At 39.1% G+C, this 27251-nt stretch overlaps 1 protein-coding gene across 1 annotated transcript in view; it reads left to right on the top strand.

Moving 5' to 3' along the window:
* The first annotated feature begins 5553 nt into the window (after positions 1-5553).
* LOC119726383 overlaps positions 5554-27251 on the top strand; it is a 97934-nt gene continuing 76236 nt past the window's right edge. The window contains exons 1-2 of the mRNA XM_038198037.1: positions 5554-6587; positions 16028-16271. Of these exons, the coding sequence (XP_038053965.1) occupies positions 6358-6587; positions 16028-16271 (474 nt within the window). The 5' untranslated portion in view covers positions 5554-6357. The remainder of the gene's footprint in view (positions 6588-16027; positions 16272-27251) is intronic.

A 27251-nucleotide genomic window follows, 5' to 3' on the forward strand; every position in this document is an offset into this window, starting at 1 on the left:
CCGAAGGGAACAAATACCAAACAACACAAAAACTTGACCCTGACCAGGTTTTTGTTTTGTGTTGCAAAGGTACCATGCATATTATTTATTTGCATGACAATAAATGCGTGGGCATATAGGCCTATACGCCTAGGTGAAGATTGTGTCGAGGTCAAAACGAAAGAATTCTCAGAACCACACGTACACTCATAGCCTACATCAAATGGTGTTACCACAAACATCCCATTCATTCATTGAAATCAATTGACTTCAAGCGAATCGTCATACTTTAAGTGAAACTCAGGCACGGTTCTACGGGAGGGGGGGGGGCTAGGGGGGCTTTAGCCCCCAAAATTTTTGTCTAGCCCCCAAAAATAAATTCCGTAAAAAAAAAAATTGTATTAGCAAAAAGAAGGATTGTGATGTACATGTGTACATGCGAACGGTCTCCCCCTAAAGAAATAGTCGTGACAAGCGTGCATTTGTAGTTAATATAGTGTGAATGATTTTAGGATTTTATTGGCGCTCCCCACCTATTGATTTTCGGAGGCCTAAGTGTCTGGAGAAAATAACCGGTCTACATTTCAGCACGCCTCCCTGAAAAAATTCTGGATCCACCCTGCAAGCCCCCAAAAAATATTTGTTCTAGAACCGCGCCTGGTGAAACTGCATTACCATGACATGTAAATTATACCACTGAGGTCTGCGACAGTAAATACTGGTCTGCAATTAACCTGGAATGGCTTGGAGAGGACAGATCGAGCTTTGGCTCAAGGCAAGGAGACGGGGGAAGCTTTCGGTGTTGGAGCTGGGTCGAAGGCACTTTTGTATGCCAAGGGCGGATCCAGGGGGGGGGGGGCAAAGGGGGCCATGCCCCCACCCCCCCCCCCAAAAAAAAACGAAACAATTTTTTTTTTTTTTTTATGTGACATCGCAATAAAGGCAGGCAATGAGTACACCGCTATCTTTTCCTCAAAAAAACATTGGTTAAAGTGGTCAGAAATTGCCTCAGATCGCACCACAGAGCATCTAGAATAAAAAAAAAATTCGGGGCCCTTAAGCGGGCCCCGAACCCCACGCCGTAATTTTTTGGACCCACTTTTTTGGGGGACCAAATTTTTTTTGGCCCCCCCAAAAAAAATAGTGTTCTGGATCCGCCCTTGTTGTATGCATGATTTTGCTATTGTTTGTGGCCCAAAAGAGGGGAGGGTGTTAACAATCCCCCCCCCCCCAGATCTGCCACTGCCTGGACTCTTTCTGTATTCCTCTCTCGCATGCAGTATACATGTAGCCTAAACGTTTCTCATCAGTACGTTAATTGGTAGACTGGAACTGGTAACCGAATGGAATAGAAGAAAGGGTATAGCGAGCCCACAAAAATGTATTGGTTAGTACAATAAAAAAACACGATATTACGATACCGACTTCCAATTCAAATTGGTCAAAATCGCCGACCGCCAAAAATAGTAGGCATTTATCAGCAATTTTTTTCCTGGTAATATCCGAAAGAGAACATCGATCAGGGTCTTACGTTAGTTCGCGTGTGCCGACCATAAACCACATTGGTCCTTTCAGAATATCACCCCACTTGTGAAACCTATAGAGAAACATCACCCCGGATATGAACCCTTTGAAAAGGGATGAAAGGAACACAATGCCATCACTCAACAGATTGTTGCGTCAGTGCAACAAGGTCGTTATTAACTTGCGTGTCACGACGTCCAGTGTTTGTACATCCCGCCTAGTTTAAGCGAGACACGACCTTTTGACATTGAAAACTCGCGTTTCATGTAAATGACGTCACACACCATTCGCACAAAATTCGCCACGGGCGAGTGAGGGGGGGGGGCTATAACCGCTTTTGGGGTAAAAATCAGTTTTCTTGATTTTTGTCACAAAGTTGAACTTTTTCCAACCGAAAGTGGCACTTATGCAGAACAAATGATGATTTTATGAAAGTTTTGCTTATGTTTTTCATGAGGAAACTGTCAAAAACGTACCCCCAAAAACGAAGAAAATTGTGCATTTAAAGGTAAAAATTCAAAGTAGCTTTTCTTCACTGTGGCGGAAATATTGGATTCCTAGCCTGCAATGTAGTTGGATAAACGTGATCATGAATTTGTGTCTAATGTTGATACTTTTCATGATAGATTAAGGCCACGAAAAGCATGATGCTTTTGACTGCAAATGCAAATGTCCACGTTTTAAACAAAATTGATAAATGCTAGATTATTAGTGGTTTTAAATCAGTTGCCATGGTAAACATGGACATCCAACATAATTATAAATTAGTACCACATTAAAACGATAAAGGAAAGGAAACATCACTTAATTTCAAGCCGATCGGCCAAAGCATTCCAAAGCTGTTGTAAGACTTTTCATTAATTTTGCCCCTGGTTCCGATTGTGTTAAACTCACACAAGTATGAATCTTATCGAAAAAAATAAATAATATGTTAGTTGTTACTCTTTTTGCTGCACTGTGTGTAATAATTGATCGTCTTTAACTGAACATTAGTATTTGAACTGAAATAATTGTGCGTATTTTTATTGTTAACATTGTGATCTTGCATTATTTGTGTTCGTGTATAGCCTGTCTATTTTTGGCAGTTTTCTTTTTATTGAGATATCTTTTTATCTTTTATCCTTTTATCCCTTTTTATCTGAAGTTTTAATACAGAACAAGGAGTCGAATTTTATGTTTTACATGATGAAAATAATTGAAAATAATTGGAGAAAAAACCTAGAGAGAAATTTCTCTCTTAAAAAAAACACCCTAGAATTAAAAAGAGGTTATTTGTGAAACGAAATGAGACGTCCAATTTATCTTCAATATCGTAACGGTTGAATGTTGTAAACGTTAGGTTTAATATAGCCTTTTAATTCTGTATTTGTCTGTCCCGAAAATTAAAAAACAAAATCTGAAATTTTTGGGACATCCTTGGTTTTAAGATCAACATGATATAAACATATTTCTACATATCAATTGCTAATAATTAATTTGATTACATAAGTAAACTCGGTTTGTTCTTGCTCGATTTGTTACATGGCTTATAGTCACCATTGTATGTATTACTTAATTTAACTAACAATATAATTGTCTGCCGTTCCAATGTCCGTCGACCCTCCCAAAAATAATAATAAATACATAAATAAAATACAAATAACAATATCCATATATCTGTTTGGCCCTTTCGGCCCATACGGTTACTTAATGTTGTTATTCGGTGGATGCTATCAGACGCCAGACACTTTTGGTTCCTTCAACAAATTAGTTGTGGCCCGCCCTCTGCTGGTCGTGACAGCAGATACATTGTGTACAGCTCGTTTTTCGTTTGCGTCTCTGCTCAGCATAGCGCCACCATGACCTGGGGGATGTACATGTAGCTTTCTCTTTTTCCCCTATATACTCGTCGGCCCTAATTCTACAACTCATTAAGGCCTAGTTATCCTTAAAGATTCTTTACCGAGCTATTTTCGAATTTCATCCCGAAAAATATTGGATTCCTTTTCTTTAAATTGCAATTTTTTTCTAGCAATACGAGACATCGACGGGAGAGATCATTAGAGTGACAAGATAAATAAAAAGCAAAGCAATAAGTATAAAGCAGGCAGATTAAACTGAGAGAAACGAAGAAGCGAAGAAGAAGCTTTGTAACATATTGGTTGAGCAGATGCGGCTGATAATGACTTTAATATGATATGACGCAATACATCAAAGGTATGTGCAAAGAAATATGCCTACGTCGTTATCAAATTTTGCAGAAAAGCGCGTTCAAAAGTTGATTCTACTTATGATAAATCTTTATCCTAACCTCAGTAGGAAAGGATAGCTTTCAACGATTGCGTGAAAAAATGCACGGTTTCGGGGGGGGGGGGGGGGGGGGCTGGCACCATCTGTCGATGGGGGCGCTGTTCAAAACCGACGATTATGCATACTAACGGAAAATATATGCTGCTTTTCAGAGCGATGCATGCGCGAAATTAAAAAAAAGGCGCCCGTAATGGCCGATCCCACAAAAAAGGCACGCTTTTTTTTTAAAGGACACTTGTTCTGAAAAAAAAGACACTTCTTAACAAAAAAAGGGCAGTTTCTACAACATATTGGGGATATACGCCCCTTACAGCCCCGTTTCAAAGAACAAACTCGGCTACATCTTAGTTAAATTTAAAGGGGTGGTCATAGATGGAGTGTTTTCCCGGCTCCAAGGTTTACTTTACGTATAGTAATGTGAAATATTTCAAAATCTTTGCTCTTTAATCAGCTCAAAAACTACGCTGTCAATCATATTAAGCTTCTTTAAGGACATGTTTTAACTCCGCTTGAAACATTTTGAATTTTTCCTTAAAATCCCGAACATTTTGTATAATGGGTACACAATCGCATTCGTTAACCGAAATGTTTTTCTTGAATACTCCCGACTTCATTTTTGAGGCACAACAGACAGACATTTATTCTTCGATGTATTCTCGCATATGTCTCTTTTAATAATAAATGCATGAAGTGACTAATTTAGTCCGCGATAAAAACATCACTCGCCTACCGCAGCCAAACGCACAGCAGGCCGTATGAATGAATCTGCTCTCCCGTTCCATCGTACAGTGAGAATACCGCGCAACCAACGCACGCTCATTGCATCGCTGATTATCATAAAGGAATCATTAATCACAGTTTGCGAGTCAGCATCAGATTCGCTCACCTTTTACCGGGAGCGGGGGAGGGGGGAGGGGCTGTTATTAAATAAAAAATCTATTCATTTTGTGTGGATCTAATTTTGAGGACCCTTAATCTCCATTTACTTGGATATTAATATGGCTTATAAAATGCGAATTACTAATGTAATTACAGTTGCATAATGGTTGTTATCGTCGACTGTACGAACATATTTTCCGATATAATTTGAACTTACATAGTAGTGAATTTGTCTAGGTTCCATCTGAACATGCCCATTTTTACCTGTAGATCTGTATTGTACATGTACCATTGTGTAATCTGGTTGAATAACGTGTGTGACATGAAGGGGTGAATAAATTCTGACCCTATTTGAAATTAGCCATTGACCTTTTCCCCCACTAATATTCGAGAGAGTTTTTTTTATGGCGAGTGTAATCGTTTTACGAGGACATTAAACCGCAAACTTGTTTTTAAGTTGCTCCCTGTAAATGTTATGTTATGCATTGGATCCATTTTTTTGCAGTGTTTATACCATTATGTCAACATGGTAGACCTATAAGCAACGGTATCTGTGAGATCAACACAGAGGCACACGAAGAAATTGAGAAAAAATAAATGTGCATTAAATTATTGCTTTATGAAGACTACACTTAATGTTCATTCATTAAAAATAGTGGATAAAGTTTTTACCCATCATTATGTACGCCGCACTGAAATACTATACGCATCACTTAGCGCAACAAATCATAATTGCCCGTGGATTTCACAAGTGGTTGGGCCTGCTGAGCCCCCTCGATTCCATAATGGACTGTTCCAATCCCTGACCTTAATGTTTCACTCCCAGAAGAGAACAGGGGAGGAAAGAGACAGAGCGAGATAGAAAGAGCACGGGCAATCGAACACGGTGAGCAGTAAGCATCAACACTAAGCAGCTCTGCACGGAGCACATATCCAACTGCCTTCCTGCATAATGCGCAGCGACTATACTCTGCCCCATCATCATGCATGATCGTGACACGCTACGTATTTTCCGTGGATGCCCTTGATGCATTACGGCACCGTGGCCGACTGATGAGCGCATCCTGAATCTCTCAAGAAAAGATGGCCGCACCGATGACTTGCACCGGAGAAGGTAAAGAGGGGAGGACATTTCCTTCTTAGCTTAGCTTTCAAGACGCCATCGGGAGATCGCAGTGAGAAGCCCCGTCTTGCATACCAAGGAAGCGGATTTATTTTGTTCATGACTCGCATCATCGACAAACTCGGAGGTGTGTGTTCACGTGCTACGATGGTCCGTGGTTAATTTTGGATATATAACGCAGGTGGTTGTCGGCGCGAATGTAGCTTCTTTTCTCTGTATTCAATCATAGGAAAATTAACCTTCGTCTCATCATCTTAAAGAATTATTGTTAACGATGATGACATTCTGACCGATGTCGTTGAAAGATCGTCTTCAACTCTCAAATTGATCTACCGTTTGTCGGACTGTGTGTGATGCTTAACTGCTACTGAGAATACTAAGAAGCTTGTGATCTTATCAAATAGCCAGTCTTGATGTAATTTCTTTCAAGTTTACCTCTGTGATTTGTCGTTACAAACTTCGCGTGGTTTTTTTTTTTTGGATCGTATGACTTCGTGGTATCACCGTCCGCCATGGGCATTGCGCTTGAAACACGCAATGGTCGCCGGGCCTAACTTGACAGCATGGGCAACCTGAGCAGTCAGGAAGAAGACAGCTATTACACCGACGACTCTTTGAGTTTGATGTCTGAACAGTCCGCCAGGATGCAACGGCCCACCCGAAGGGGCCCCAATGTTCCGATTGAACCCCCGGAGGCCGATCTGAGCCACCTAACAGAGCAGGAAAGGGCACATATCTTGTCTGTTCTGGCAAGGGCTAGAGACTTACAGGCGAGGGATGAAAGACGTGTGAGGTTAGTAAAAAAAATACTTCTACTAAAATAAATAATTAGTGTATTGCCTTTAATCACCAATCTTACAGTTATATCTCAGAGAGCACAGATCTGTACAGGGAGTTTATGATATCAAAAAAAGGCCATTACTCATGCACCCACTTGCTTTAATGTTGTTAGTATGAAGATACTGTCACTGTTATGTATCATGCTCAAGGACATCGGAACCAAGACTTTTCATCATACCTGAATACAGCACGGGACATAGTGTCAGTTCATATAGCATAATGTTATGAGCTCACACTGGATATTATATAGGCCAACGTATTGAACCATGGTGTTATGCATCGGTAACTGGAAATCCGACATGCTGCTGTCTGCATTACGGCACATTAAAATGTTATTATGTCAATAGTAATAATAAAATGGCTAGTTTGAAGCATCATCATGCTTTTTGCTTCGCATGCTGGGAAAGTTATTACTTCAGCTAATAACCGACACTTCAGTTGTAAATCCAAACCAAGTGTCAAACTCGCCAAGAATAATAACAACCATGAACATGGGCGTTGCCAGGTCTTTTTTTTTTTAGAGGGGGCAAAGTACATTATTTTCCAAAATCTTTGTTCTTTCTCTAGTAGCATATTCTCAATTTATCATTTTTTTGGAGTGCGGGCGGGGGACATTTGCCCATCCCACCCCATTGACACCCCTGCAGACGCCCATGTTGTTTAGTATTGTGCATTAAATACATGTAACAGCAATATGACTTCGCACCTCCCCTTCCTTTCTTTTTTTCCCTTTTTTTCTCCTTTTTTTTCTTTTTCTTTTTGCTTTTCCAGGAGGGGGAAGGGGACTCTTACCCCATTTTGGCGACCTTATGAAAAATATTTCCTTTCGACTTGTGCACAAACAAAAACCAACAAAAACCTCATCATTAGAAAATAGGCCTACTCCCCACACAAACTTGTTTACTCTCTCGACCTAAGCATTTTGCGACATTAGATTCGTTTTTTGAAATGGTAGTTATAGACCAAGGGCGGATCAAGGGGAGGGGGATGGGGCCATGGCTTCCGCCCCCAAAACGAATCAAATTTACTTCGCAACAAAGGTAGGCAATGAGTACACCACCATCTTTGCCTAAAAAAAAACATTGGTTAAGTCAGAAATTGCCTTAGATCGCACCACAGAGCATCTAGAATCCCCGAACCCCACGCCGTAATATTTTGGGACACACTTTTTGGGGACCAACTTTTTTTTTGGCCCCCGAAAAAGTTGTGGTCTGGATCCGCCCGGTTATAGACATAGGGAGACACTTAAATGGCTCCATAATTACCAGTTTCTTCCGATTAAATGTAAAACAATTTTCTTGAAAGTGCTCCCAATTTACTATCTAATTTTGTAACCCAAACGTTCACTAACTTTTAAACCCAAGAGGTCCAAGCAATAAATGTTATCCCACTCCCCCACCAATAAAAGGAAATGTGAACAGATTCCAAAGAAGATGATCAAAAACAAAACAGAGCGACACTGAAGTTAATGTGAAACTTCAAAAAGTGTTAGGACAGACCTCGTTTCATGGTAAGGCATAGTGTTACCATTTTACAACTTGGCACATTTATGCTTGATTAGACCTCAATGTAGAAAGAAAAGCACTTCCTTCCCTTATCCCAGTCAACCTTATCCGGCTAAGTCAAACGTATAACCTCAAAATCATTGCCATAGTTTCACTGCCACATAGTTGTAAGTTCTATTAGAAGGTTCATTTATATGAACATGCAGTCGAATTGCAGCAGGCAAGATAAACCGAGTTCCGTTAATGAAACCGATTAAAGACTGCTGCAGTGAGAAAGGGTCTTTTAAAAATACTAGAGCATTCAATAATTAGGTACATGCCAAGTAAAATAATAAACCCGCCCCCCCCCCCCCCCCCGCTTCCTTTTTTTTCCCCGGCCAATTCCTTCCTTTTTTAAATCTTTTTTTTTTAATCAAACATTTGCAATGTTTCAATTTTTTTTTTTCTTCCAACAAAATTGTAGCTTATAGGGTGAGTCAGAATGATCTGGACCAAAATTAAAGAAAATATCAAAAATATGTTGCAATTATCAAAACAAGTGCAAATGACATATGTTAAAGGCTGGTATTTTGGACATATTTGGTGAAAGTTTCATGTATATCCATTGTGCCATATTGAAGAAAAGCGCTAGCAAAGAACACACGCTAACAAACCTCTGACCACGGTTCCATGGTTCAACAAATTTATTTAAATCGCGTACTGATGTGAAGCAGTGTAATAACAAATAAAAACCCAGTCATGGTGACTGACTCAATTGAAGTTATTGACACATTTAAAAAAGGCAAACCCTAATTTCGTGTGCAGACTGGAAAATGAGCCACTTCAGTGAAAATGGCATAACATCTCACCACAGGCACTAATTTGAAAAATTCAAAGGCCGCCTCCTCCCTTTTTTTCAAAAATCCTGGACGATAAACGATTTCTTTTTACTTGGCCTTTTGAATAGCAAGAGAGAATTCAAACCGAAATATTCGAAGCCATGAATAATCTTCACCTTTACATCATCATAAAGAAAATATTTTTTTTTACAATCGTAATTAACATTCAAACCACTGTTGGGGATGCCAGTTGAAATTGGCGTTTCAATGATTTTAGATAACTTGCTCATCAACTTAAGACAACTTGACCCGAAATGTCAATATTTTCACAGCAGTTGCATTTGTTCATCCAAGTCCCAAATGTCAAATCCTGTATACGCAGATACGAAACAGTCGTCACCAATGTGAGTTGCAAATGATACGGCGCACTCCTGTAATAAAATGGCTAACAGAAAAAAAAAAAACATTTTTCATAGTTCAATATTGGGTTTTGCCCTTCACCGACTATTTTTACAAACACTGTATGCTCAGTGTTGTCCCAAGTGATGGTAAAAAAAATCACTCAGGTTAGGACTGCCTAATTTTATACTTCCTTATTTCAGGCCAAATAGAAAAAAAAACATTTTTTAGCGTCCCCAAGCCCAACCCCCTCCCCCCGTTTCCATTTTTTGGAGGCTGCCTGTTTTTATTATTTTTTTTAAACCGAAAATATGATAGATTTTAAACAGTGACATCAGTTTGGCCTGTTTGTCTGTTGCATCTAGCCCATATAAAGCTGATATGTCATTTCCTGAGTCCAATGTTGGCCATTTAAAAAAACAAACTGCCAGCCATCTTGAAAAATAGCCCGGTCGGGCGGCCAGCTTGGAGGGGACAAAACAGGTCTCCCGCTTCCTTTTTTTCCCCAAAAAAGCAGGACGCTAAACATGTTTTTTTATGTGGCCTTACACTGTTTTTCCTCCCAAGAAATATTGAAAAAAAAATCCGCAATCAATATTTAGGAATCTTTCAGAACATGTCCAATGAATTCAGTACATGACAATAAGTTCAATATGACCCAGCCTGCCCACTCACTAAAAATGTATACATTGAAGGTGCATTATGATGGTCGACTGTGGCGCACTGATGTTTGTATATCATTGTTATAACCAACAACGTGAACAAGGCGCATTAGGGTTGATGATTGACAAGTATAGTCTGACGATAAACTTGCATTCGAAGATCTCATTTTGGTCGAAATACAGTATGTACTTACATTGGCTCGTGTGTAATTTGGTGTAGCCTGTTCAAATATGCCTCCCCTACAAATCTTGTCTGTATATATTACCTGCTGCTTTATTGCAAAAATAAAGAACTGTTTGGTAGTTTTCCTTTTATTGCAAGTTGGACAGTATACATTTTGATTAAGTTCAAGTTAAAATCACAGAACACGTTAATTTGCATTATATTGTTCTTGTTTCTGTTTTGTGTTAGTACGTCCAAGGCATCTCGCCACAAACCTAGGCTTCCAGAAGATGCTTCCATATAATACCTATAAATATTTTAGCCTCTTACAAGTTTTTGGCAATTCCTTTTATTTATTCCTTTACTTATTCGTGTATACTCTGCTCATATTTCTCATTTAGAATGGAATTAAATGTTAGTTTGAATTGACTTGAAATAAATACACTTGTTAATGTGTTAAGTTTAACAAACGTAATTATTCTTACTGCGTGATATTGACGTCTTTCCCTCTTTCGAAGTCCTCTCCGAATCATGTTTGCCCTCTGCCTGGTTTTTGTTAGAATCCAAAAGAAATGTGAACATATATCTTAGGCCTATGTCACTGAATTCTGTCGTTCTATTCTCCTCTATTTAGCTTGTAGCCCACACTCTTAGTTGCCGTTGGCCGTGCGTTTGGGCGATACCTATTAAAAAAAATATAGGCATGACAAATTTAGACGTATACAGCCACGATCCGGTTTTACCTTTTTTCTTGTGTTTTCATATTTGCGGCGCAAAATGCGTATTATATGTCAAACAATTCACTCTCCGGTTACAACTGAATAAAATACTACATGCACCAGATGATCCGTCTATAAATATGAAACGATCACGGCGACTCCGTGTTGTCGTGCAGCGAAGCGGAGCCTTCACTACTAACTGTCAAATTTCATCAGCCTTCATTATGCATGGTGTAAATCGTCTCCCTGGTGACGGTTTCATGGCATGGTCGTGAGCGAAGAGTTGCCCGTAATAATTATGTAGAACGCCAGCAGCCAAATACACATCACGCGAATTGTTGACGTTCATGTGCTTATAAATAAAAACGCCTGTACGGCCAAATACATGATAGAAAACTCTAAAAACAAATTATGCAGAACACTAGCAGTTATGTACCACACAGCCATTACACACATAATGATGTTAATTTCTTTCGCATTCATGGCTGCAATGGATGTGCAACAAAGTCTGTTAGTGCCCTAGCACTATTTTTAATATCAAAAGTATTTTTCATCCTAAATCATATCGTGTCAAAATATTGTTCGTTTTTTTTTTCTTCTGAAAATGAAAATGCACTGTGTGTGTTGTAATGCTTGGAAACAATAGATGAAAGCTCCATCTGAAAGTATATCATTATAGACTACCCCTCTCATCTGTGTCGGTTTTATTTATCGGGTAACAGAGCTATACTTCCCGGACCGCGGAACAGCTTTTAAGAAAGGATGAATGATGGACATGAATTGAGATCCGACATCAACCCACCCACATTGTTTCTACCCCCATTCCGATATTTTGCTCGGGCAGCCTTCAGTCTCCCCCCCCCCAACTCCTCGCTGTATTGGCACTTGCATCCTCATTATTTTGATGGTGAAATTGTTTGGATAGTTCGCCGCATACCCCATTCCCCCTACGCAAACCAAATCGATGGACTTTACGGACGCTAGACCGCACTCTTCGGGCTCACTCCAACAGATGCACCTGTCTGTGACGTCACAGCTCTGCCAAACTCGTTGGGGGATCCAGCCACAATGCCACAGCAATTCCCATAATTGAAAGAGAGGCTCCTTCGGTGGAGGGGACACGGGAGAGGAACACTACCCATGCAGGCAATACACATGGGAGGTGAGGAGGAAGGCGTCAAGCAACGGACATTGAACCTTTCTGCGCGTATACACGCATGATTGGTAATACTCTTACCGTCAATTGCCGGACATGACGGATTTTTTTTATTACTGACGCCATCTAGTTAACATAAAAAAGATATGCAGCAGCGGCAGTGTTTTCACAATACTTTATCAAAGCAGCATTTAATAAATTTAGTCCTGAAGACGAGTTCTTGGAAATGTTCTCCTCAGTGGATAACAGCAGTGCTTGAAACAATCGAACAAACAAACCCAACAAACAAACAAACACACAACCCAACTTTCCCGTGTTTAATTGTATCGTGAGAATTTGTGTTTGCGTCGTACCTACTGCTACAGTGGTACGATCCAAATGAGTGGTCAACGGAAGCTGGATATAATTGGTGAAAATTTCTAAGTAATTCCTTTTTCCGATAAAAGTGAGTAGGCCTAACCAATGAGATCAAGTTTTACATCTAATGAAAGCTTGAGAATAGACCATTCATAATCCGTTTAGCCCAAGGCCGCCCGACCACAGGGTCAACATGAGGGCTCGTGAAAGAGGCCGAGGGACGGTAAATCGGGCTATTTTCAGCTAAACTCCACACAAAAAGTCGAATATTTACCGTTTAAACTTTTTTCTGACGAATGTATGTATTATTTCAGTTTTCTTTTCTGGTTTTGGTTTCGATGAATAGTTCCTTAAGTGAAACCCGCTCGGCCAAGCACTTGCTTTGTGCGAACTGTTTAGAAAAATTCGTATTTCCGAGAAATATGGCAGATTCGGCCTATGTACAGGGTGCGTATTGAGCAGGTGAGACCAACATTTCCATTTGTGGATCACTTGTGCTCGGCCCACGAGCAATTATTGTCTTCAGCCCGAGCATCGCGTAAATGGACCGATTTGTCGTGGGAGTAAGCTATAGGCATATACTTTTTTATCAGGAAGATTACCGCGAGTAAACCCAAGCCGACTTAAGATGTTCAAGTCTGAGCAGCCCCGAGAGAAATTTTAAGTGGTTGCTGCTGGGAGGTCAATGAACACATAGATGCTGATTGAGCGGGCCGGGTGAGGATTAAGATTGAAAACTGACCACCCTCGTACGAATTTACGACATCATGCAGTAGATTCGTATGTCATCCAAAATGCACGATAATACTCGAGTTTCAGTAGCTTTTAATTGAAGGCCTAGCTACCGCTAGAGAAGCTCTAAAAGGTTTCAAAATATATTTCTGTTCAGCGTCGCGCAGGGCCTCTTGTCACTGGTTTGTCTGCTTATATCCATTACGAAAAGTTAATAGAATGGATGCAGGGTTCAGAATACGCGTGTACCTTTACGAGTTGAATCAACGAGGTTTCCAAACTCAGATGCACTAAAAGCGTGTAAGCTTATAGAAGGAATCGTGGATAGTTTCGGATCAGGCGGCATTAAGGTTTGGCGTACGAAAAGCTTCAACTTAAACATTAGCTGGTACACAAGATAATAGACTTCGGCAGGTGGTGTAATATCTCTTGAAAAGGTTAGAACAAGAAAACTGGAACGGCACTCCAATCCGAGAACTAGAAAACTGGAACCGTATACTCTCACCTGCAAAGTGACATCACATCTAACTACTTCGATTGTCAACTCATCCGCCTGGAAGTGGGAAGCCGAGGCGTTTTCACACACACACACCCACACCCACACACCTGCAAGTGTGTATTTGCCTGCAATTGGGGACCCCCTATTGTTTTTACTTTAACTTTTTAGGATATATGTTTTGTACACGATCGCCAATTGGGGACCTTCGAGAATTGAGGACCCTATTGTCCTTTATTGTTCAACGTTCCCTATTGAATGCAGAAACAAACTCGCACACAAATAAACTGAGGATTTTCTAATGTTCCTCTTCCCTTTTCCTTTGTTTATACTAAACATTTTTTTAACAGCTCTCATCGGTTTTGTACACGTTTTTTAATCGTGGTGTCGTCCTCGATTTGGTTAATTATGTCCTCAATTCATCGATGATGTTGCACGTGTGTGTCCTCGTTTCACACCCCGTAAATACACACACTTACAAACTTCCGTGTAAAAGGCTTCGGAAGCACTTTTGGGAAAGGGCTGCACAAAAGTACTAAAAATATTAGCAAATTGGCTTCAGCAGATCACTAATTTATGCCAGATCCAAGCCGCAGTAGGTTGATAATGTTGCTTCTACATTAGGCCCTAATTTTATTGAATTTTTTTAAAGTAAATCTTTAAACTGGTTGTAATTGTCGATTATATCAGTGTGCCCTTTAAAGTTTCAGAGATTTTATTTCTTGTTTCAGATTCTTTTTGAGCGAGGATTATTTTCGGTCTGGCCATCATTTAAATTCTCTCACCTCATTTTTCAGTCCTTTTCTAACTGCAGTTCCAATTGAGATGTATCTTTTAAACGTTTCTTTTGTATTGGTAATTTTGTTTGTGGGCACTTTTCTCTTTTCGTCTTTTTGCAGTGTGTGCAGTTTATCTGTTTGTGCCCTGTTGTTTGTCTTTCTAACGTACCCTTTGTATGGTCTGTAATAATAGGATCAATAACCTGCTGGGGCCAATTTCATAGAGCTGCTTAAGCACAAATTTTGCTTAAGCACAAGAAAACCTTGCTTAATATAATCAGGTTACCGGCCAAAATGCTATACGATGTACATTCCTTATGACTGGCATTTAGCTGTTGTTTACTTAGCATAACAATCGCATAAAGTTTGGGCTGGTAAACTGATTATATTAAGCAGAGCTTTTTTGTGCTTGAGCAAATTCTGTGCTAAAGCAGCTCTATGAAATTGGCCCCTGGGCTTTGTGTATAACCTTTTACATGAAAAAAAGAAAGAAATATGTATGGCTTGAGGAATTACGTGACAAAGATTGCGGCTCGTCATGACTGCAAATATCAGATGCACGTATACCATTGTACATCTGCACAGTACTGGCACTCAGTCGTGTCTTGCATGAATTAACAAGGATCCGAACGCTTAACGAGTACAGCTCTTTAAACTGCCATCAATCTTCCGTTGTTTCCGGCGAAATGATCTTCAGATGTGCATTCATCAAACGCCGAATCAATACCAAGGATTCGGGCGTCTACTGCACGTCGGTACGCTGCGGATACGCAGCACACAGCACGCCGTCATTTCCTCATGGAACCTGATATGTTACCAGAGGATAAGAAGTTCTGTGCGAGGAGTTGTAGTTGGACTGAAGGGATATACCCGTTGAATGGGAAACAGATGTCCCCTTACCGAAGATTTAGAAGCTCAAGTTACATTGTGTATTTTTTTTTGGTAAAAAAAAAGGGTCAGACGATGATGACATAAATCGTCAAGTACCTATGGCTGGACAAAGAAAGTGCCTTTAGCTCACTCAACAATTTTGAATGGAAAGAAATTGTATTTTTGCATAGGCCTATACGCTTGCAATGATAATTTTGTCTGCACTCATGTTGAGAGGTTCTTCTAACTGTTTGGGGCTTCGAAAAATCTCAATAAAAATGATATGATATGGACACGAACACTGTACTAAGTGATTTGTATTGATATACTATAGGGTAAAATACCAAGGTGGTGGGGTGTTACCAAACAGGTAATCCAAAATAATGGATTCATAATTTGTAACAATTTGAACTTGAGCCGTCAGTGTGACTGTACGTGAAAGTGTGGTATATATAGTGTTTACCTTAATTGTATCCCCGGTAGTCAACTTTCACTGAACACCGTTGATTTCAAAATAGAATGTATATGCATCATGGATTAATGATCGAGATAGCGCAGATTATTGTGGTCCTCACAAACAAATTAATGTCAGAGATATGGTTCAATTGTTACCGGGACATTCCTTTCTTATTGTTTATTGTCTCCTATTTGTGACACATCTTAATTTAGACCTGCCACTGACTGGACTAATTGTGTTTTGACATCTTATTTTTACTGCTTCACCTGAACCTTTGAAGGGACTTGGAAGATGATTTCTCCAACTACGCCGCCTCGGTCCTCCAACGAGCGTCGAACGCCACAGCCTCGGAGCCTGAGGCCAGCACCGGAAGCCGACAGGGAGACCTCTGCCCCATATGTCACGTGACCGAGCTGGTACCCGACCCCCAGCCTGGTACCGCCTCGGAGGGGCAACCGTGCGGGGACTGTGACCGGATAGTCTGCCTCCAGTGCGGTTTTTACACGCCAGCGATGACGTCAGATGTAAGTCACGCTCACATTTACCCCTCCATTTTGTTTTGAAGCTATTCAAAAGCATGTTTGTATTGCATTGTTACATTCAATTCATATACCATACCCCTTTCTTTTAACGAAACTAGAAAGCACTGAGAGAGCGCAAACCTCCGCCAAGGCTGAACCATTCCCGGCCATATTTTCAGTACACCCAAAAGAAATATTCGCATATCCACTGAACTTGCATATTTAATTGCACATTTAAAATGTCAAAAGGATTGCTCATATTCTGAATTTATCGAAAAATAGCAATGTTGGCCGCTTATTTCGTTATTTATTCCATACAACAAATACTTAAACTCAAACATTTTGTAGTTTACATGTGTCTGCCTGTGTCGGTCTACCGCTCCACTCCCCCATTGCATAAAATGGTCTAGTCCATTGACATGTGTGGTTAGATTAGGTGGGCAATAAGGCATACAGCGTCATCGGGTCAGTTCACGCACACGGAGCTGCTTGTACACAGAGGTCATGGTATATACACATGACATAATATTTGCACATTCAAAATGGTGAAGAATCCTCAGAAAAAAAATCCTGCATCCAGTACCCGATCCGGATCACTTGCAAATTCTTATTGATTTGTACTTGTACCAAGCCGGGACCACCCCTAACCAAATTTTCATGAAAATCCGTCCATAGCTTTGTGAGTTATACTGTTAACAGACAAACCAACAAAGAAACCAACGCCAATGAAAACATAACCTCCTTGGCGGAGGGAATAGCACATTACGGCGAAGACCCATAAAGCAATTGCCAAACAAACCATTATAGAAACTCATAAGTAACATTTATGGTATTCGTATTCATGGATCTACTGCATGGTGAATACCTTCCAACATTTTTTCACTTCTAAGGCAATTACTGGAGTTCTTTTAAAGTCATGTATTTCTCGGAAACCAAGGATGTACACTGTAAAAATGGCGTTTAGAGTATAAACATATTTCTAAACACGTTCTTGTACCCACTTTTTTCACATGTTTAGCCCACGACATGTTTATATTTTACATTTAAATGTTTAAATGTTTACATTTTTAACATGTTTAGCTTGAGCATTTAAACGACTTCTGTTGTGTACGTTTAGTTCCAGAAAGTAACTGCATATATACAGAATCATTTACAGAAGTGGGAACCAGACTTGAATGGGAACCAGACTTTTATATTAATGGGATTTAAATTATTTCACATTACTTATGGTAGAATGTACCAATGCTGCGATAGGCCTAACCTACTATAAACTACACACTAGCGCGTGTTGTGGTTAAGCTTTACATGAAGCTATACCCGCCGTGATGAAGTCACGGCTTCAGCATAAATGATTTCAATTAAATATTTAAATACGAAAAGAGATGTAATGCGTTTTTCCACTTATGTTTGCAAATATCGAAATTCTATCATGGATTCATTTGAATAATTAATCATTGCGGTCAAGAAAGTGCTGTTTGGGACAAAACGCCACACTTAAACATGGCTTTTGTTCAGATTGGGCAGTTGCTGCGTAGCGAGATTCTCTGTAAATAAACACGTCTCCAATACTAACGCATTCAATGCAAATATGTAAACATTGTGTTGAAAAGCCAAGCACGTGTAGTTTCGTGACGTTCGCGTTAAATAGAATAAGCGTTTAGCATTTAAACACATCCCTAAACGCATTTAACGGTAAACACGTTTTAAACGTGTCTAAAACCTAAACATCAGTTTTACAGTGTACATTCGATCGTTCTAATGTACTAGCACTTGGAAAAGACCGGACATAGGTTAAAAGAAAAATATCACCTAAATAAAACATGTCAAATAACTATGACTATTCAGTCATATTGAATGAGGATGCAATAATCGTACATGCTGTCAAACCACCACACCAGTGCAAACTGCCACACGTTGTACTATCCGCCTAAAACCTTTTCAGGTTCGGAACCTGTCAGGGCTGTCTGCTTCGGTTATTAAATGACCCGCCGTTGTGTGTCAGGTATCCATGGCAACCGCACTTCACCGGAGGCAATTGTCCTTTCGGAGAGCAAACTTGGCAACCGCGTGAAGCCCCTCTTACGAACCGTGTCATGTTACAAGACTAGGCAATCGAAAAGTACAAGAAGAGAACATTTCACATAAAAACACATTTTTCGCCGAATTATTGTAGGCCTAGTCGCCCGAATTTCTGATTTCTGAACTTTGCGATCTCCTTAAAATAGTTAGATAAATCTCTTTAAAAGAGTTTATAATAAAAGTGAAATAATTTTCTTCGCTTAATCTGTGGTTGTAATTTTTGTAAATGAAAAAAAAAAACAGTTCGAAAACCTGTCTTGTGACTTCAGAGGCATCCTGAATTGCATTTTACGCTTGAGTCTTGTTGAGCATTTGGCAAGAAAATTGGAAACCTAATTGTTTTTGTGAGAATCGTTTTAAAAACCTACAGCCGTTAACAATATTATTGTATGGCTGGGAATGGGTAACAAGGGTTTTCTAACACACCCTACCTACTCTGCCCCATAAAACCCGCTGGATGCTACTGTATGCGAACATACGCTTGAGTTGGCGCCGTACATGATTTCACACCGCCTTAATTAACTTTGATCTGTCCAGCGATCTATCTACCCGGGCTAATTTGCATCAGGGGCGCGTCTGAGTTCAGACCTAATGTGTGTTTATAGAGCGATTGCATGGCGCATGGCTGTCCTATACCATTAATATTGTTTGGCACACTGGCGCTATAACTTATAAAATATGGCAGCATGTCGGCGCTTTAATTTCGTGCCCGATCGCTGTAGTGTGACTTGGCCATATGTTTCCTCATACTGTAGTGCTATAACAGTAACACCTTATTTTTGATTGATATTTGTTATATATTAATTAGGTTGATGTCTTCTGACTTATTCAGATCTGCGAAACTGACCCTTCACCCAATGTTTTAGTTGGTAAAACTGTCTCCATGGAATGCTTCAAATATTTCGATCAATTCATGACGATAACAAATTATTGGTTGGTGTTTGCTGGTATTGTGTCTGATATCTCATATTTCACTGATTGCTCTTCCATCCATCGGACATTTGATCTGTTTTAGGTCCTCGCAATAATTGCGAGCGGAGTGGAAGATACAGGTGCTGAAGTTTGCAGTGCAAGCTATTTTCGAATACAATTACACCGTATTTTTTTAAGAAGCAAATAATCCATTAGGCACGAGGAAAAAATATAATGAAATGATTCGTATAAAAGGCCACAGTTCCACTGTACAGGGCGACTCAAAAACAAGGAAACCCAAGTGGTGCCCCTTTCTTTTGGAAAGAAGTTTTGCATGTGGCGCTTTCTAAATCTTAGATATGAAAGCCCAAATAATAACCTTTCTTTCAGTGAAATCAAATCGCTCATGTACTTTTTCAGTTATGGAATTTTAAAAAACAAACACTGTTTTTTATTCTTGTCCATGGATCACAAAATGAAACATGCATGTCGTAAACTGAAAATAATATCGGAATAACCCCAAAGGTCTCCGGGGTAGAGGCAGGGCAAAACTATGCACTCTTGGCATAGTAAAACATGTTATTTTAACATTGGAAGCAGCAGCCTTTGAAATAAACCTTATGGTAAGTGCCAGTTATCATGGTTATGAGAGTGTTCTGATGTGTTTTTTAAATAGTGAAAAGTTTTAGTTTTGCTGAAATATCACTAACCTTTATTGTGATCCGTAGACAAGGTTTTTATAAAAAACGGTGTTTTTCCATAACTGGAAAAGTACATGAGCGATTTGAATGATTCTTTCACTAAAAGAAAGCTTATTAATGGAGCTTTCCTATCCTTAATCTGGACAGCGCTACATGCAAAACCTCTTGAAAAAATAGGGGGCACCATTCGGTTTTCCTTCTTTTTGACTCACCCTCTAGTCAGCTATCACTCAAACAGGCCCCCAAGATGAACACACCTCCCAAAAATGCATCGTGTGATATGAAAGCCGTCGATGTCCGTGACGTATGCAGGCCTATAGGGATGCGCATTCGGCCTGGGGCGACTCCACTTGAATTACAAATTTGTCTACGCATAAATTTTGACGGGTTTTATTACGTGGACCGGTACCACGACGTCACTCAGCACATGGGCAATGGTAGATCAGTCTGGTCTGTCTTTCAGAACTGCGTGTGACGATGAGTCCCTAAAAAAAAAAAAGAATAGGAAGAAATATAACGTGTTACTACTACTCACTAACACGATTTGCATTCATTTTGATGTAGGCCTATACGTTTCAGACGCTACACTTCACAGAGTGTAAGTCAGTCCCTTGATGCTTGGGATGGTTGTTATCTTTGTGACTTATCCCCAAATTTCTAATCAGTTCATATTTCGTTTTCTTGTCTGTTCAAGCGTTCAAGAAAAGGAGATAACTTACAAGATAATTCGGTTACTAATAGTTTTGGAATCGGGTTGCTCTGTGTTAATGATTTTTGGGCGTGTGTAATATCAATACCAAATGCAATATATGGTGTTTTTTTCCACCGGTAACATCAGTATCAAGCTTTACAGAGACACACTGGTCCCTCCCAATTTTGGGGGTAATATTTTGCTATTTTTTCCTTTTTTGAAACACGGGAAGCATTTAGTTGGGCTAAAATTAATTCCGTTAAGTGTGTCGCGATTCATGCTATATTTGATGTTCGGGAGTTGGCGCAGCCGTCAAACTAGGCCTATACTTTCAAAAGTGGTAATCGTGCATTACACGTAAGCCACAAACCACCGTAAACGCCAATTGTGATTAAATTGTTTTATTTCATCCAAATAAACACTTTTATTTCTGTTTTGGGAGTCTGCAAACCTCTAAACATGCTTCAATATTGCGCCCCCCCCCCCAAAAAAAAAAAATCCGCCATGCGAGTAGACTGGCTCCCAGTCCATAAGCATTATCAATTCTGATATTGGCGGGAGCCATGCTATCTGTTATTGACGGGCAACAAATAATTCGAAATTGTCAAGTAATCATTCTACGACCTAACTAAACTTGGGTGGATCGCAAATTATTTTGTCAAGTAATTATTTCAAAATCTAATCGATTTGCACTTGTACCAAAAAGGACAACCCCTCTATCTGTGTTGGTCTACCTTCTTACTCCCTCATTTTAGTATAAAATGTTCTAGTCCATTGACCTGTGCAGTTAGATTAGGTGGCTAATGAGGCATATGGTCACCGGGTCAGTGCCACACACACGATGCTGGTCACACAGAGCGATCTGGTGAAAGTTTTCCATATGATGGGTGAAATATCCTTTTAAAAAAATCCTGCATCCAGACAGAGATCAGGATTACTTCTAAAATCTAATTGATTTGTACTCATACCAAGTGTTATCCGAGCTATCCTGTTCACAGAGAAACACACTTACCAACCAACCAACACACTCGTGTTTGTTTTACATACCTAGTGTGGACATTCCATTGTTTTCGTGTAGTTAATAAACCAGTGAAAAAAAATCATTTTACTCAAACTGTGAAAATTCTTTCATCACAGCTTTATTTCTATGATTCTCTTTCGTGTTTTTCTTCATTTTGCCACGGATAAACCTAACCCAACCACAAATGCCTCTAAACCTGTTTTCCAGAGAGGGGAAAACCTTGTGTGGATGTGGGCAAGTCCACACAACGTCGCTGCTACCTGGTTTATGTGATCTGATACACCATGCCCTCTGGAGACATACACACAATAGGGAAGAAAAGATTGTAAACGTCTCCACAGGGCAATTCTATAGATGAATACGTCTCCACAAGATTTTTACGAAATAGAGTTTACTCAAAAACTGGGAATTTCAAAGGTGGGTTGACCCGTCGCAAATGGAAGAGTTTTAGAAAAGGGATATTTAGTCCGAATTTCAGCCAAGGAAATTAATTCTGGTTAAAATAAGAGCATTTTGAAACTACACTTTCAAACTCGAAAACTTTACTACACGAGAACAAAGAAATGTGAATTTCAGTACTCTTGGACATTCTGTTGTTTGGAAGTCCACACAGTAAATGTAATGATTGTACACAAACCAACCCCGTTGAAAATACAACCTCCTTGGTTGAGGTAAACACACGACCGTTATATCTTTGACCAGGACTACCCTATACGGTGTACTAGAGTCATTAATTTTGCCATGAACGATGCCAAAATATTTAACAATATTTGTTTACTTTCAGTTAGAGTTTTTTCGCACATTACTATTCTTGGAGTTTTTTTCGCACATTACTATTCTCGGTGTGTGCGTATTTCTAAATTTAGTGACTGCCTTCTCCCCAATTGTAAGAGCAATTGCGGCAATGTGTTCCAGTCTACTTCTTTTGCGTGCGTTGAATGTATACACAAGCCGAAAGAAATGTGTCTTTAATTAGGACACGAGAATTAAACACGGACAGATGAAGTCGATGTCATTATTTCAGCCCATCGCGGCGGCGGGCTACCGATCTTCTTTACGCAGGCCTATTTTGTTGTTGACACCGGCGACCGGTTCTAATCGATTGGAAGCAGACTCATGCAGTAGGCTACCGACGTACCGGCCCCATCAGCGCCACCAACTGAAGCAACCTAATTAGGACGGCTGGCTGATGTAGCCGTGTGCGCAAATCGATTGTTATCGATAATCATGCTCTAACCACCTCGGTGCATAGGCGGCTGTTTTGTGTTCTGGAAAGTAATAATATTGTGACTAATTAATGCAATGCAAGACCCCTTTAACGCTTACGTACATTATGGAATACTGTAATGTATGTATAGTGTTGAATGGGGTCTGACAAGGCGAACATGAATTTCTTTATTTGGAATATCTAATTAACTTTTTTCCTTTCTATAACAACTTGTTCCTTACAATCAAACTGTAATTTAGGGGGGTCATTCCTTCTTTGTTTAGCGTTTAAAGGAAAGTTTTCAGTGACATGCATTTTCATTTATTTTATAAAACTGTGGGCTTTTGTGGAAGGATAGGTACCGGTTTCACATTTATTTCCCAATGTTCGATCGTATTAAAATCTTTTGACATTGACACATTTTGCAGCACTGTCAGACTGTTTCCTCGAAATTAAGGTCTTTTGAACCAGAAGGACTCCATCTTGTAAAACGATCGGTGTATGTATTAACAAAATTGTGGATTGAAAGATGATTTGTCTCCCAACACAAGTTGATCTCAGCGACTATATAGTCCAGGCAATATAAGGTTTGACCTCAAACAAATTGCAACAGAATTTTTTTCACCACAGTGCATTTCTACAAGGTCCCTAAAATGACATACTAAAAGTCCAAAAAAATCCAAGTGGTGGAAATATGCCTAATTTGCATAAATCCCAAATGGCCGCATATTTTAGGACTTTTACATTGATTTGGTCATATTTCTCATACTAGATAGCTTCTTGAGGAACTCCAAACAACAATTTTAGTCCTTTTACATTGATTTCATCATTATTCTAGTCCTAGGTAAATTTCAAGATCCCTATGTTTCCCAAATTTGCCAAATGCGGTGTTATAATTTGCATAAATGCCATATACATGTATTAATTTGCATAAATTAAAGTTAAAATTATGGCTGTCATGTGTTGACATCACAATTGAATTTTTCCTAATAACTTGTAGTTCATTTATGTATACATAAATATCACACCACAGAGGTCTCTATATGGTCCCGAAAAAAACTTAAAAAAAAGAAAAATTCAAGTGGTGGAAATATGCTTAATTTGCATAAATTCAAAATAACCACTAATATGATTTTCATATTGATTTGGCCATAACTCTCGTCCTACATTGCTTTTTGGGGTACTTTAAACAACAGTTTGTCCTTTTACATTGATTTCATAATTATTCTAGTCCTGGGTACCTTTCGAGATCTCTATGTTTCCCAAATTTGCTAGGGGCCGTATAATAATTTGCATAAATGCCGTATATTAATTTGCATAAATTAAAGTTAAAATTATGGCTGCCATGTGTGGACATGTCACAACTGAATTTTCTCTAATAACTTCTAGTTCAGTTATGTATCACACCACAGAGCATTTCTAATAGGTCCAGAAAAAAAAATGAAAAAAAAAAATCCAAGTGCTGGAAATATGTCTTATATGCATACATTCAAAATGTCCACTAATTATATGATTTTCATACTGATTTGGCCATAATTCTCGTCCTACATTACTTTTTGGGGCACTTTAAACAAAAATGTGTCCTTTTACATTGATTTCATCATTATTCTAGTCCTGGGTACCTTCCGAGATCCCTATGTTAACCAAATTTGCCAAATGCTGTATAATAATTTGCATCAATGCCTTGTACTAATTTGCATAAATTCAAATAAAGTAAAGTTGAAGTTACAGCACAATTAGGATCTGTGTTGGGACTTAGGCCATGAAAAATGGGTCGCGGGGGTAACTATTCATCAGGTTTTGCACTTTTATTGAGTCTGATTTAAGAGGCAAAAGATACATATTGAGTAATCTTCATCCAAGAACAGAATGACAAAGTTAAATACTAATTCTAAACAATTTACAAGGAACAAGTAGCTAGTCAATTAAATAAAAACACAATTATAGTTAAAGTCGTACTTATTTAAGTGGTCTCGCTAAATCATTAACATCAGCTTTGATTATGCAAATCAAAAATACAAAATACGGAATAGTAAATGAAATGAAACTGTAGCTTAACTTCTTATCATAATATGATTACTGTGAAGGGAGAAAACAATTGAACTTTCCCTGATAATCCAAGTTCAGTTATGAATACAGAAATATCACAAAGATCCATATTGGCGACCTTTCATCGATATTGGCTTGCATGCAATGTTAGTCTGGTTGTTATCATCTACACGTACATCTTTGTATCTTAGAATGAACACTTATGTGGCAGACTATAATCTTCAGCAGCATTAGGATCAATGTCTGGTTGTAGGCGAGTTGGCACAACTAGTGCCACGGCATTCAGTGCAAGCAGTTGAACAACAGAGCCCATACTTTCGGCATGTGCAATTTCTATTCGCACCATGGGCGTCAATCCTGGGGGGACAGGGGGACATGTCCCCCCCCCCCCCCCACACTTTTTGAAAGGTGGGGGACACAATATCAAATGTCCCCCCCCCCCCAGATTTTTGAACTCGTGTCTCATTTACAGGGCCCTATTATTACATGCAATGTATCTTTTGCTAAGAAAATAATGGTTAAGGTGGTCAGAAATTGCCTAAGATCGCACCACAGAGCATTTAGAATCCAATTTTTTTCCGGGGCCCTTAATAAGCGGGCCCCTAACCCCACACCTTTAGCTGAGAATAGCTTATTCAATGACTTCAACCTCGAAAATGATGTTTAAATTATTATCTTTTGCTAAGAAAGTAATGGTTAAAAGAGGGGAAAAATGCAGCACCGAGCATCTATAGAATCAAATTTTTGGGGGCCCTGACCCAAAGCCTAGCTCAGAATAGCTAATTCATTGCCTCCAACATCAAAAACGATGTTCAAATTATTTTCTTTTGCTAAGAAAATATTGGTTTAAGTGGTCAGAAATGGCTTCAGATCACACCACAGATCATCTAGAATCATTTTTTTTTCGGGGCCCTTAAGCGGGCCCAACACGGGTCACAATCAGTGTGCCATAATTGTAACTTTACTTTACTTTATTTAAAATTATGCAAATTATTATACGGCATTTGGCAAATTTGGGAAACATTGGGATCTCGAAAGGTACCCAGGACTAGCATAATGATTAAATCAATGTAAAAAGACAAATTGTTGCTTAAAGGGAATATACATGTACATGTACAACATTTGCTTTTGCTGCAGTTATATGGATTTGGTGGATTAGTATGTTAAAGCAATTTTGTTGAACTGACTTGTTTCACGTTTTGGGCTGGTAGATGCTGGAAAAACCAAGAAAATCAATCATGTTCTTGTAGTCTGGTTCCCTGACCCCACTTACGATGAATCAGAGCAATGTATAGACGTTGGGGAATTGTAAGGTCAGAGAATCAGTCTAGCAGGTGTGAACTCCTTCACAGGTGTGTGATCAATTGCAAAGAAAATGCGGAATAACTAAATTTGAAAAATTAAGAGCAGTTTTTGAAAAAAAAGCCAGTTTCTCCAACGCTGGTCAGCCGACCGGCGTTGAAAAAATACATTTTTTCTTGAAAATGTCAGCACACTAGGAGCTACGATTTTACAGGATGCTTTTAATTGACTGTCATTCCCTAACAATCCAGTAAGGTATTTCGTGATGATGTTTGCAAATGTTGTATATCCCTTTAAAGCACCCCAAAAAGCAATGTAGGACGAAAATTATGGCAAAATCAATATGAAAATCATGTTTTTAAGTGGTCATTTTGAATTTATGCAAATTAGGCATCTTTCCACCACTTGGATTTTTTGGGACTATTTTAGGGGCCTTATAGAAATGCACCGTGATATTTATGTATAAATAACTGAATTTGGATTATCAGGGAAACTTTAATTGTGACATTTCCACATATGGCAGCCATAATTTTAGCTTTAATTTATGCAAATTAATGTATGGTATTTATGCAAATTAATAAATACGGCATATGGAAAATTTTGGAAACATGGGGATCTTAAAAGTTACCTAGGACTAGAATAATGATGAAATCGATGTAAACGGACCAAAATTGTCGTTTTAAGTACCTCAAAAAGCTATCGAGTATGAGAAATATGACCAAATCAATGTGAAAGTCCTAAAATTTTCGGCCATTTTGCATTTATGCAAATTAGGCATATTTCCACCACTTGGATTTTTTTGGACTTTTAGTATGTCATTTTAGGGACCTTATAGAAATGTACTGTGGTGAAAAAAATTCTGTTGCAATTTGTTTGAGGTTCACTAAAAAAATGAAGTATTTTGCCTGGACTAATATTGTTTTATTACTTTATGATAATGAAACCAAGGATTCTGCAAAAGTGCCCTAAGGCCAAAAAAAAAAAGTCTCCGGTTTCTGGTATGGAGCTTGTCCAAAAAGTG

The sequence above is a fragment of the Patiria miniata genome, unplaced genomic scaffold, assembly GCF_015706575.1.
Source record: "Patiria miniata isolate m_02_andy unplaced genomic scaffold, ASM1570657v1 HiC_scaffold_2, whole genome shotgun sequence".
Classification (NCBI taxonomy): domain Eukaryota; kingdom Metazoa; phylum Echinodermata; class Asteroidea; order Valvatida; family Asterinidae; genus Patiria; species Patiria miniata.